Raw genomic sequence first — 14349 nt, forward strand, 5'->3', positions numbered from 1 at the left:
CATGTAAATATGTTTTTAATGAGCACTATATTGAATGACTGATTTAGTAATTGCGCGATGGGCCTTAAACCCTGTGCATTTCAACGATGTAGATGTATAGACTTATAGTTTGATATACAAGACATAGTTAAATAATATGTATTTCTTTTTTTTTTCTTTTTTTTGTGAGTGTCACTTAAATGCTATCAATCAAGTAATTCTTTCCCCCAGTATTGTTATTTTGTATTTGTTTAATATGTGTAATGTTATAATCTCATGTTGCCCCTTGTGGGCCCTTTAATTTGGAATAAAGTATATTCTATTCTATTCTATTCTAAGTTCCATATTATTGCTCTTAAAGTCTCATACAGACATTATTTTAATTGGACATAATGCTCCAACCTTGTTGGGTCTTTTCCTACTAAATTTGAAATCCAACTCGCGTAACAAAGTTTATTAGAATGAAATTCAAACTCGTCGAGTGTAAAAACTAATAACACAGATCAAAGTTAGTATATCAAATATTATATAGATAACCTTGAAGTGTCAATGTTATATCGTCAATGTGTTCTCTTAAATTGGACCAATCTACAAAGATGAACATCGTGACTGTAATGACTTTTTTGTTGAATTTCTAGTGTTTGTGAATAGTCAAAGAACAGCTATAAAACTGTACATAAATGTTTATTCCTTTCTATTCCATATCCATATCTGTTCTCCACTTCCGGTACATTCAGCAAGTTTTAATTTGTTGTTGTTATAAACTGTCAAACACAATCCAGAATCTTTATGTTGTATTTGATTATCCTACAATTGATAAATTAATATGTCATTAAAAGTTTACCTTTTTTTCTTTAGACAGGAAGCAATTGTTCTACTTTCTGCCATCACACATTCAAACGTTGCATATAATGATAATTGTGACAATCGTTATTACCCACTTATATTAAAACTGAGACTACTATTACTATTGTATACTAGTAGTCTAGTAACTTCCAGTCATTATTTATTTTTTTCTTCGCATCACTACTAGACAACAGTTAGTTGTGATTGGTTGCTAATTGGTGTGGGTAAGTTTCTATTGGCTTAAATGAGTTATAAATTCGGGAACACGTCAGGAAGGGGAGAAGAAATTATATACGGATGGTCTGACAGTATGGGTATTCGAGACCCGTTCTAGGAATTCTGTTGCTATATGATCATAATTGCTGGATAAGCGCTGATACTCAAAATAAATATATGTATTATATACTTAGTAGTAAATACAGATAAAATTGTATGTATAATAGGACCAATAGCAACCGTGCTGTACCAGCCATCCATATTGATATCGATATCAGTCACGGTTGCAAAGGCTTTATCACACCCCCTAATCTGAATGACCTCACGTCATCAATATCAGTCGCGGTTGCAATGGCTTTATCAAACACCTAATTTGTAACGTCATGTCACATGAAAGAACATCTACTTGAGGTTCAAATGTATATGATAAGGCTTTTTCAATATCACACACCGTACGTACCCTCAACCGATACAATCCCTCGAGTAGAGCTTTTGGGATTATATTGGTGTCTCGGGTTGATACGGATGTGATATTAAAAAAGCCATATGATATTCTCTGTTTATCATTACGCATTTTCTTTGCTTTAATCTGTATCACACGATTAGTTTTATTTTAAACATAATTTCCTATGTATGATCTGTATTTTGTTAATATCATATCATCATTCATTACATATAGTATATGAAATATTTTTTGACTGATGCGTTAACTCAATGCTAACCGATATGAAATATAAGATATACATATTTATATATGGCAAAATTAATTTGTTAAACCTTACAGGGGATTGCTAATGTTCTGAGGGTCATGAACAAGCATGATAAGGTACTGTAAAGAAAATGTTAAATACAATGGTTAAAAAAATTAATTGTTTATTAGACGGTCAAAGAAGGTTATAGTCTGACATCCTTTTAATTAGACTGACACGCGATATCGTTAATTGTGACTGAATATTCTTACTCCTTATATATAGTGAATTAAAGGATTTCTGTCAGGTACAACTAATTTGATACTTTCGACGTCATCTTCACCTCAAGTACACAGCGAGAGTTACCCATAAATGGATGCTTTAAATTTACAATTATTCGAGGTTTACACCTACAATGTTGACCTTATATATTTGTGTGTTGGTTTAATTGTTCACTTGTACTGTTTTTAAAGTGTTTTACACCCAAACATTCTAAATTGTTTAATGTGATATAATATATTTTTCCACGGCTATTGTATTTTAAATATGTAAACGAGATGACTTCAAGGAAAGGCGCGAGATTTGATCTTTTGTCTTATCAACACTCTGCCATTTTTTTCTTCGAATTTCTTTTAAAGACATTTCAATCATGTAGCGTGTTCCATAACAGGCAAGGAATATAGGTAAATACATTCGGTTGGTCACCAAGAAATGCATGTTGCGTTTTCACTACAATATCTACCGTATTTATTGATATCTTTCTACTAAATATAAGAAAATAAGTTTTATTTTTTTGGTGAAAAGCCTGGTTTACCTCTCGATATTCCCATTTCACAATTTTATTGAAACTACATTCCTCTTTTCCAACGCCATCCTTTCCTTTTTGTACCAAACAGTCAACTCCATGTCGTATTTCGTTATCCGCTGACCATTCCCAGAACTAAATGTAACAGATATGCTTTAGATATACATATATGTATATATATCAAAAAACTTTAAGAAATTGCTAACAAAAAAATCATATGTCATACTAAGGATTCATTTATTTTCGTTAGTACCAATTTTCGTGGATGGAGAAACAATTGTATTTTCGTGGATATTTGATTGCATGGTTCTACTAATGTCTGCATATAAACCGATCGAAAATGTGTACTTAATTGAACATTTAAATTCGTGCTAACGTATACATACGAAATCCACGAAAATGAGTATCCCACAAATAATAATGAATCCACAGTATGTGATAGAAAATATGTGTAGTATGTCATCGGTGGTACGAATTTTTCGCGGGATTCGATGACTGTGCTCTCGAGTTTCATAACTTACCTTACTACAAGAGTGGTTAAAGAATCCGTTTATGACAAGAATTTTTAAGTGTTCTACTAATTTTTATATCTCCCATGCTGTTTGGTCAAACAGAGGTACATTCGAAGACACAAAAGGGTTTACATAGCTTATTATATTTGCAACAGTACTCCTCTGTGCTATTTAGGTTTTTCGGGAAAATTAATAATAATGCTCGTAAGCTTTATGAAAATGTCAACAATTATTACGTTTTATATGTTCGTAAAGTTTAGCACATGAAAACCCATAAATGATGATATAACTTCAAAAATTGGTTATTAACATTCTTAATCGTAACCGTACCTGATAATTTCCTATCCAATAGCAGTTACCGAGGACAATTTTGCCATAATAGAGACACAAACAAGTTTTCTGTCCAGGTCTTATAATCTACAATGTTAATATTGGATAAAGACTTCGGGCCGTGTCAACAAAGGTGTCTTAGGACTATAGGACGTGTCAAGGATGGTCTTATGACACGTCGTAGTCCTAAGTCAGGTTAACGAAAGTCTCCTAAGATAAGATGTGCTCTTAATTTGGTCCTAAAGTTAGGATATATACATAGGTGTCTTAGGATGGTCTTAGGTTAGTCCTAAAAGTTACGATGTCCTAAGTCGAAATAAATACAACAAATATGGCCTTCAGTCAGTATTTGAAGAATTTATTTTTGTGTAGATACTTTCCAATGTCTTCTCCTTAATATTATTCGTTGCCACGTTTGCAGTATGCTGAATAAAAATCCCCTATGCTTATTCACTTCGGCAATCAGAATTTTATATGGACAATAATTTCCTTTATTTCAACAGGATGACATATTTAGTCCAAAGACTAGTTTACAATAAGGTCTTGCATTATATAAATTAATTACAACATAAAGAATAAAATTCAATTATAAAAATACTAATACAAATATTAAACTTTTAAACTGTTATTAGAATTAAACAAAATATTCACCAATATATGTTTTTTTTTTAAAGATTCAATTACTAGTATGTTACATTGTTTTAAGTTTGTAGACAAATTGTTCCATAAAATACTTCCAGATATCAACAAGGAGCGTTTATAGTATTCAGTGTTAGTTTTTGCAACAACAAACATATTACAAGTACTTTTTCTGGTTGTTCTAGAACAGAACTAACACTATGCACATATCTAAATAAATTGAGATATTCCGGAGTCATTTTGTGATGTACTTTAAGAACTAAAATTGCTTTTCCATATGCATTTGAATTTCGGTTTAAAAAATAATTGAACTTCTTTTATTACTAAGACTGATTCAATACATGTAACAAAATCTAGTGGACCTAAAGACAAAACTAGATAATAATGTGTCTATTAGCATGATTTGTATTATGGTAAAATTTTATTTTGCGTTTTTTTTCTCCATAAGATATGCAACCTCCCATCTTTACCTATATAATGAAAAACATTAAAATATATTTCATTTAATTCTCTTCATATTTTTATTAATCAAATAAATGTATTAGGATGGTCCTAGGACAATCGTAGTTAGGACTGTCCTAAGATAGCTTTGTTTTACATCCTAAGACATGTCTCAGACACGTCCTAAGACCATCCTAAATATTGTTCTGAGACATATCTGAGGACATATCCTAGGATACTTTCATTGACATGGTCATTGTTTGAAGCTTTGCAGTAGAATTTAAAGGACCTTTTATTCCTTCAAATTAAATGTTGATTCTTATACTCATTTATAAATGATAATTGAATGAACCATCTCTATTCTGCCATTGCACTTTGATAAATCCATTTTTTTTGTGTATAATTATGTTATTACAGTTGTGTTCCTTTGTTGTTCAATTATGGCCTTGTGTTTTCATATTTTATAAATAAAAAATATACTTCTTGGAAAGAAAATCTGTCGTTAGAAAAGATACACAAATTTCAAATTAGGACCCTTTGTTCTTCACATTTATTTAAAAAAAAAATTGCAACTGTGAAAGAAAATCTGTCGTTAGAAAAGATACACATATTTCAAATTATGACCTTATGTTCTTCACATTTATAAAAAAATAAATTATTTGGAAAGAGAATCTGTCGTTAGAAAAGATACACAAATTTCAAATTAGGACCTTTTGTTCTTCACATTTATAAAAAAAAAATATATGCTACTGGGAAAGAGAATCTATCTGCTGTTATAAAAGCTACATGCATTTCAAATTAAAACATACAGTTTTACCAAAAGTGCGTGCATCTATAAGCTAATGGCATAATAATTTTTCGGAGTTTCAGTACTCAAACAGAAATAACCAAATACTGTATCAAGAATGTTAAAAGTTCCCGAAAGCAAGCAGAGAGTTATTATTCTGCTGAAATTAGTCGATGTCGTCCTAGGCTCCAATATCACGCAACAAATTTTACACAGCAACATCATAAACAGTACAAGAAGAAACTTTTTCAGGGAATGCACAAAATACGGTTTTTTTTAACAGAATTTCACCGCATTGATAAAAAAAAACCGGCAAAATTTATTCTTATTACAAAATTTAAATAAGCGTACAGTACTTTCAAATCGTACTTTCTTGTTTATTTGACCTGTTGATACTAATTGTAATGCTTTTTTGTTATTTAATGTTATTCAGGGTTATATCTGGTCTATATACCAGCTTTGATAAGTGTTTGGTATTACTATAAATTTTCACTTCTTCGTACAATGAACATCAAAATTATTTATTTTGTAAAAATATTTCCTTTCTCCATTTGAACTGTGCACGTATACCTAACAACAAAATTATTTTCATTTACCTGTGTTTAAAGTAGTTCCTAATGGCTGATATTTTTGTTCAAGCATATTGTTTTCCTTAAATTGTTTAACTTTTCACAGCGGTATAACATGTTCCTTTAATTATTCTTCCCTTAGTTTATTTATTATGTATTTACATTGTATCATAGATGAAATTTATTTGTTCAGTGTATGTCTTTTGATTGAGTTAAGCCATTTCAATTAATATTTTATAGTGTGTCTTTCTATGTTGTGATGTTACACTATTGTTTCAGATAAGGGTGAAGGTTTGGTACCATTAAAACGTTTAAACCCGCTGCAATTGTTTGCACCTGTCCTAAGTCAGGAATCTGATGTTCAGTAGTTGTCGTTTGTTGATGTGGTTCATAAGTGTTTCTCGTTTCTCGTTTTTTATATAGATTAGACCGTTGGTTTTCCCGTTTGAATGGTTTAACACTAGTAATTTTTGGGACCCTTTATAGCTTGCTGTTCGGTGCGAGGAGCCAAGGCTCCGTGTTGAAGACCGTACTTTGACCTATAATGGTTTACTTTTATAAATTTTGACTTGGATGGAGAGTTGTCTCATTGGCACTCATACCACATCTTCTTATATCTATATAACCCAAAATTACCGAACGTATTGATTGTTAACAATAAACAATATAATTGTAACCTTTATTTTAAATAAATATATTAAGCTTAAAAGAGAGATTAAAAGGATGCTACTAATTTTATCAACTCTAAATAGCCGAGCATGAAATACCTATTTTTATTAAATTCCTGATGAGGAAATCCTACTCTCACTACAAATCTCTACATTAATGATAAAAGTCAATGATGTATTGTCCACTTTATAATATCTGCATTATATAACATTTTATGTAATGAAAATGTTATGTGATAACGCCGAATTTGTACTTACCACGAGTAACACGATGGGTGCCACTGGTACAGCAGAATATGCTCACCCTTCAAGAGCACCTGAGATCCCCCAAGTTTTGTGGGGTTTGTGTTGTTCAGTATTTAGTTTTCTATGTAGTGTTTTGTAGACTTGTTTGTCTTTTTGTCGTCTTTCGTTTTTACCAGGGCATTGTCAGTTTCACAAAATTATAATCCACCCCTTACAAAGCCATGCTTTGGCAAGGGAAATCCAAACACAATTAAGATCATAATCAAAATAGGAAGTGCACAATAGCATTATATGGTGAAGAACATATCAAATTTTAATTAGGACTTAGGAGGAGAAAAGGATATTATTGTGTGCTATAGTGCGGACATGATTTGCTGTAGGAAATCACGAAAAATAATTCTGATAAAACCAGAGGTCCCCAATAGCATTTTATGGTTAAGATTGTAATATTGGGTTTAGGAGGAGTTGCAGACACAAAAAAGCAATGGAGAAGCCCATGCTTTTCTGATCATAGATAAAAAAGAAAGTACACAATAGCATTATATGGTTGAGATTTTGAGAAAGTTTAAACGCATATTTTTTTTAATTATTTTTCCAATGAATTTCAACCCGTATTTTCGAAAAAAACTCAAGTTTAACATTCTCAAAAATACGAGTTGGGTAACTTGTGTTATATTAAAGTATATAGTAATTTTTTTCATAAACAAGTGCTTGTGATTTCGCAATAAAGATCAAAGTGCATAGCTTGTGTTTGTAGATGGTGATCGTTTGATCTCTTAAATTTTAAATAAAATAAAATACCTGTAAATGGATTTTATTGTTTTTAATATTCCAATTGTTAAGCTATAACGCGCAAGCAAGGTAACATCCTGTATCAAGAAACTAACTTTAATGGAAGGCCACTAAAACCGTTGAGATAAGCAGTAATTAATAAGGTCTGAAAGCTAAACGTGTAAAATAAGCAAAGTAGGTGTGTGTCATTATGAGGTGCCGATTTGTCTTGATTCCGAAATGTCCTCCTCGAGTGCCAAAATGTCTTTTATAGGTGCCGAAATATCCTCGTGCCGATTTGTCTTGGTGCCGAAGTATCTGGAATTCATGATAAGATGGTAAGGAATATGAGAAAGTTTAAATTATGAATAGGTTTTTAGGAGAAGCGCATACACATGTTTATAATAGTCAGATAGTGGTCAGATATTAAATTCCAAAGTAAACCCCAAAAATGATTCAGATGAAAAAATAAGGCACACAAGTGCATTATGTGAGTAAGATTCTGTGAAAATTTCATAAAAATCTGTCAAGTGGTTGAGGAGAAGTTGCGAATACAAAAGTCGAACAGAAAGACGAACAACATATTATAAAAGTATTCAGGCATTGTATGAATATCAATAAAACAGGTATTCATAATAAAAAAAAACCAACTGCGGACATGAGAATTTTTTTTTCTCATCCGTACAGTCATCTACAAGCAAAACATACCTTTATCATAAGACGAGTACGTAATACAGGAGTTTTCAATTTGGAATTGCGAAATGCAATATCAGTCATTTGTAATGTATTAGAAAAAAATACTTACTGCACCAGATGCCTTAAGATTATCTGGTATATAAAAATGTACTATTTCTTGTATATGATCAAGAAAATATTTAAATGATTTGCATTTGTTCCGTTCTCTTATCTTTTTCCTCTCAGAAACATCACCAATTTGAAACTGAAAAAGTTTGAATTGTTAATCGCATATGTATATATATGAGTAGGATTATATACTACTGGAAATGGAGAGTTTTCTAACAATACAATAAGTCGTCAAGAAAACTGATGAATGCGACAGTAACAATGATTGATGTCCGAATTTTATTTAATACTTGTCCACCGTAGTTATTCCGATCATAAGCCCGTACGCATAAAGCTTCTTAAACCGCTCTGATTCAAACAAAAAAATCTCTGAAAGTGACATCACCAAGATCGTTGATTGTTATTGACATCAAACGTGTCACATCCGAAAGACGTGCTTTTCAACAAAAAATCGGCGTTCCTATTGGAACCAACTGCGCTCGTCTTCTTGCCGACATGTTCTTTTATTCATGAAACAAACAGATTTCTCATGCAGGAAGAATAAAAAAGGTAATATTGTCTGCTATAATGTTTCAAAATTTAGTGACTTTATTTAACGCATCTGTCCCATCGAACTTGAAATAAAGGATACCACAGATATATAGCAACAAAAAAGCAGCGTCTGCATATGGAGTATATGTCTCCCAGTTGATACGATATTTCAGATTTAGCGTTTACTACCATAATTTTCTTGATAGAGGGTTGCTGCTAACAATGAAGCTATTAAACCATGGTATTTACGTGGTTAAGTTGAATTCATTACATCGAAAGACTTACATTCGCCATTACAAGTTGGTTGACCGTTATGGAATATCTGCGTCAAAGATGACAACGAGTGTGTTCAAATTGTCTTAACCAAAATACCGTCCTCTTTTCCTCGATTGTGACATCGAATGAGACTTATCACCGAATGTGTGCTAACCATGAGCAGCATGATGTGTGCCACTAGTGGAGCAGAATCTTCTCACCACCTCAGATCACCACCGGTTTTGTGGGGTTCATGTTGCTCAAACTTCAGTATTTTATGCATTGATTTGTTGACTTGTTTTTCTTTTCGTCGTGTTTCGATTGTTTGCCATGTCATTGCCAGTTTGTCTCGGACTTATGAGTTTTGATGCCTCCTTGGTATCTCCGGTCTCTGGTTTGATGATAGGGAACACATATACCCTTTTATTATTCGTTTATCGGAGTGACTTTAACCAAACTAACATTATCGGTGATAACAATTTTTAAGATAAGTATATTCTTTTATCTCATTATATCAGTAAATCGAATTTTATTTTTCGTCAGTGTGCTTGAAACCAATTTAACAGAGAAAGAATAACACTGAACCGATTAGCAAACATTATTGATATGTAAGTGTTTATATACAATTGGAATACGTCAGGAAATCCGAAATAACATAATTATATATCCGATTTTGAATCATTTTGTATTAACAATATTAAAGACGAATATATAGATATTTATTTAACATGAAGCAAGGCTTTATGCAAAACTGCAATTTCATTGTAATTTAGCTCATTTTTGCAACACTTACAGTATAGTTACCATTTCTTTCAAACAAGAGATGTTTATACTCATCCATCCATACTTCTGCCACTCTGTACTGGTTTGAAGTCTTGAATTTTAGTACCTCATTGATCCATATTATTGAACTTCTGTAGAGATGTCCAACATGTGAACAGGGAAGAGATTCCATATCGCCACCACACATTACATACTGATATATTACAATAGTAATATTAATATACAGAGTTTAAAAAGAGATTAGTCTTTATATTCAAATTCCTTCTTTAAAAACTTGAATGAAATATTACCAATTATCAAAAAGTTTTGGTCCGATGAAAACACTTGTATCATATTTATTCATACTAGTTTATTTCTTTTTTTTTTGAGTTTTAAAAGGTAATGATCATTAGTCAGGAACCCAGCACTGATGTTGTCTGGTGGTGGGTGGTTGTTTCAATGAACAACATATAGTGAAATAGATATCTAACTGTCACAACACACAATGAGTTTTTGTATGCGCAATTTAACCAGGCAAATGACAACGGAGATATGCCAGACGGAAACGTTCGACCACACATCTTCTACACACCAGATATTGAATATCCAGCTCTTTATCATTATTAGAATATTTGCTTTAAAAATAGGTTTACAATGGAAGCCGGATTAGGATTCGGAACAATTCGAATTGACATTCGTCGTAGACGAGACAAAACCATCGGTAAAATCTATCTACAAAAATGTATTACTTAATACGAATATTTTAGAACGCAGCTGCCTTAGATATCTGAAAAAATGAAACGGTTTTCTGGATTTACAGTTACCTGAAGTTCTCAAAGCCAATGATGTATAAGAACCAAAAGATACATCAAAATATTTAAACAGCCGAACGCACTTTATGTCAACTTTGCCTGATGGAGTTGGCATCTTACTTTTTTTTTATTTTATAAATTTATAAACGGACAATTTAAGGAAAGAATGTTATAAATCATGTCAGTTCAAAAGCATTGACTTCTGATCTGATGAATTAAGCCCTCGGTGACTTATAATCCACCACCAACGGTATCGACCCAGCACAATAAAAAATGAATTTAACACTTTATAAATTGTATGTGTCCGAAGCGCTCTCCTGGATTTGCCTTCATCAGTAATACTCAAAGCTAAGGTTGCATAAGTAACGAATCAGGTGAATAGCTAAATGACCAAAAGAGAACTAAAATGATAGCCAAAGCTTTCTAAAATCAACTTAACTGAAGGAGTTGGTACCTTATTTTTTTAAAATATTTACTTAATCTATAAACGGACAATGCAAGAAAGGTACGTTATAAATCATGTCAGTTCCAGTAACGAAGCAATGACTACCGAGCTGATGACACCCTCGGGGACAGGGACTAATAGTCCACCAGTAGTGGTATCTACCAAGTGCTATAAAATATCAAAATAACACTCCATATTTTGTTTTAGTCCGAAGGGCTTTCCTGGATTCACCTTCACTATGAACGAGCAAAGCCAAATATTTGAAAGGCAGGATGTATAATTCCGAAACACATAAAGAGCTACATGACCAAAAGGGACCTAAAAATAATAACCAAATGCATGACCATCTAAGGTTAACTTTGCCCGTGGAAGTTGGAACCTTAGTTTCTTAGTATTCTATAAATTCAAAAATCTTATACGTAGTTGATAAAAAATATTTTGAAATTAGATACCTGTATAAAACCATAAGGAGATCGACACGTGAAGGAAAAATGAGATGCTGGGTTTTAGAAACATACGGTCTTCAACTCCAGACAAGCATCTGTTAAACATATACTAAGTATATCGCTTTAACGCCCCCAGTAAAAAAAAACTTGGAATAATTGTAAGAAACAGCATGTAAGATTTGTCATCAACAACAGAATCTCTACATGACATACATAACCTAAAAAAGTAAAACAAAATCTAGTCATCAAAGTCGTAGCCTCCTTACATGAAGTATGTCACCAAACGCCAAAAAGCTGATAACAAGTAGTAGAAGTAAATAATAAGTATTTGCTAAGAAAATAAGAGCAACTATATTTCTATTTATTGTATGCAAATCAAATAAATGATGGTTTAAGGAAATATTTTACTGAAATGACGTGAAGTAAGGCAGACAAATATATAGCAGTGTGCTTACTATGCTGATTAAAAAAGTTCAGAACCTTTAACCTCGTTAGTGGTTGCATTTCTCTCTTTAAGGGGTTTAATGTAGAAGTCTCTTTTAGAATTTGTGTAAAGTTGGAGCGAGTTAGAATAATAGAAGCGTTGCTTTTCTGTCATTTACAACTTCACGATGACCTTTTCTTTTATATTCTCTCAAATTCTCTAAAGATCTACCAAATCACAAAGATTTCATATGGAATTTTCTGTTTATCAGTTTTCTATTCATTATGGCTCAACTATCAATCAAAGTCTGAGCAATAATATGTTCGTGAGAATGGTATAAACTGGTAGATTGGTTGATTGACAGTTTCCTTATATAGAACGAGAAAAATATCATACAATGCCTAGCCTGATTAAAATATGAAATACTTCAAAATAAATGATATTTTTTTTTCTTAAAAAGTTCAATTGAAATCAACACATGTTTAGAAATTCCGAATAGGGTTTACATTCAATTTCCAGATGAAAATCATAGTACAAAAGAGATCTTTTTGTATCTGAGTACCCTTCGGCCAAATTGATGCATCAAGTTACAAAACCTAAATTTGGGAAATGGAAGAACATGATGGTGATATCAAAGGATAAGATTATATTCTTTTCGTTTACAAAAATCATTCTCCACAAATTTTACTTGATAATGTATTTTAACAGATGTCGATAAGAATGAGAGCATACTTGGATTCCATAAAACACCAATAAGACTACACCTTCCAACCAGAAAACGTAATAATTCGAAGATTTTAATCAGCGAATTGCTTCATTTACCTTAAACATGAGTTCCATTTGTATGGCTCCCCAAACTTCCATTCCTGTATCGAACCCTCCTAATTGCATGAAGAAATTTGTGTTTACTGCAAATGCGTTTCCTTGATGTCCAGCAATTCTTACAAATAAAATAGATGATGCATTTAAAGCAAGAACTAATACAAAGTTATATTACTAGTCTCATGTTCCATATTCACATTTCGAAAGATAAATCTCGAAACCAAATAATCATTATTCTACTGAAAACTCCGTTTGAAGGGAAATAAACATAAATTTTAAATCAACATGACTCAAAACCAGATAATAAACGTTTAAGGTTACCGAAAGTTAACCGTTGCATTGAAAAAAGTGTGTTCTTATTTTTATATGAAAATTTCTCTCAAACACCGATATCTTTTAATGCCATGTCATAACAAAATCTTTAGCTACCATACAAATTAATTTCAGGAGAATTGGCAGTCCATCAGTAGTGGTACCTGCCCTGCAGTACAACAAAAGAAATTCATTTCCTCCAGAATCGCGTTTTTATCTTTTATAATCATATAAATCATTGTGAAGATGATATTAGGGATATTACCAAACCTAGAAGGTTTGTTTTATATTTTGATCCGTTTCTCTGGATATTGACACAATTGGACGACTTCAAACTATTAATCTTTGACAAACATAATGATTTCAACTTTTCAATTGTCAACTTCCCATTAATCAGCAGTAGCATACCCTCTTTCTCATGATAATATCTCAACTAATACGTTACACTCGTGCATGTGCTCACTATATATATTGACTTCATTTACATGAATGTGCTCCTTACACAAAAACTGTCCCAACAGAGTTAGAGGAAGAACGACTAAAATCGACAATACATAAGATTTACGGTCATCATGAGTTATTGGTTGAATGATAAGAAGTGTTTGTGTCAAAACACACAATCGATATGTTTTCGTGATGTTAAATCTTTTGATACCAGAATAGTCATCTGGTCTATAAATTTACTGATTGTGGCCTTTTCACGATTGTGACGTTTTTACTGCAGGAGTTTGGAATCAAATGGCGGGTGGTGCATGTATAGAAGGAGACGCTCATCCTGTCGACGCATCTGGTCTCGCCACTTATGGAGTTCGTGCGTCCCCCTCAGTTTTTGGTTTTTACCTTGATTTATATCTTCATAATGGATTTCGGAGATTTGAACATCGGTAATTTAAGGCCAAAAATAAAAAAAAAACAAAAACAAAAAAAAAACACCGGAATTCCATGTTCCATTAGTTTGATCTATGTTTATTTCCCAGAATACCATATTTGTAGTTTTTTAATCAACATGTTTTCAGTTTTTCATCCGTCAAAATTTAATTGTGTTACTGATTTCTAGTATAACCCCCTGAAAAAAAGACGACCATTCTTAATTGTATTTTACAAAATGAACAATAAAACGTAAACAGAAAGTCTCAATGTTTGATCACATATACTTGTCTGAAATTTACTAGATTAACAAATTTGTCCATTTCATATTTTGTTGTACGAAATTTTTCAAAATGCATAGTTTAGCTTCA

At 32.0% G+C, this 14349-nt stretch overlaps 1 protein-coding gene across 1 annotated transcript; it reads right to left on the bottom strand.

Moving 5' to 3' along the window:
- Positions 1-523: 523 nt before the first annotated feature.
- Positions 524-12911, bottom strand: LOC127723566 (putative polypeptide N-acetylgalactosaminyltransferase 9). The gene is made up of 6 exons (XM_052230238.1): positions 12800-12911; positions 9882-10064; positions 8304-8438; positions 3378-3464; positions 2545-2670; positions 524-786 (listed from the first exon to the last, which is right to left on the bottom strand). Exons 1-6 carry the CDS (start codon positions 12866-12868, stop codon positions 664-666), a joined length of 723 nt encoding a protein of 240 aa, XP_052086198.1. The 5' UTR covers positions 12869-12911; the 3' UTR covers positions 524-663.
- Positions 12912-14349: the final 1438 nt, after the last annotated feature.

The sequence above is a fragment of the Mytilus californianus genome, unplaced genomic scaffold (genome assembly GCF_021869535.1).
Source record: "Mytilus californianus isolate M0D057914Y unplaced genomic scaffold, xbMytCali1.0.p SCAF_1, whole genome shotgun sequence".
Lineage (NCBI taxonomy): Eukaryota > Metazoa > Mollusca > Bivalvia > Mytilida > Mytilidae > Mytilus > Mytilus californianus.

Excerpts from the sequence above, each read along its gene's own strand:
- LOC127723566 (XM_052230238.1), bottom strand. The coding sequence starts at position 12,868 with ATGCAATTAGGAGGGTTCGATACAGGAATGGAAGTTTGGGGAGCCATA. Across the intron at positions 8,439-9,881 it reads AAAGAAATGGTAACTATACT|TTTCAAATTGGTGATGTTTC; the intron begins GTAAGTGTTGCA and ends AAACTTTTTCAG. Across the intron at positions 787-2,544 it reads TGAAATGGGAATATCGAGAG|GATAATCAAATACAACATAA; the intron begins GTAAACCAGGCT and ends TATCAATTGTAG.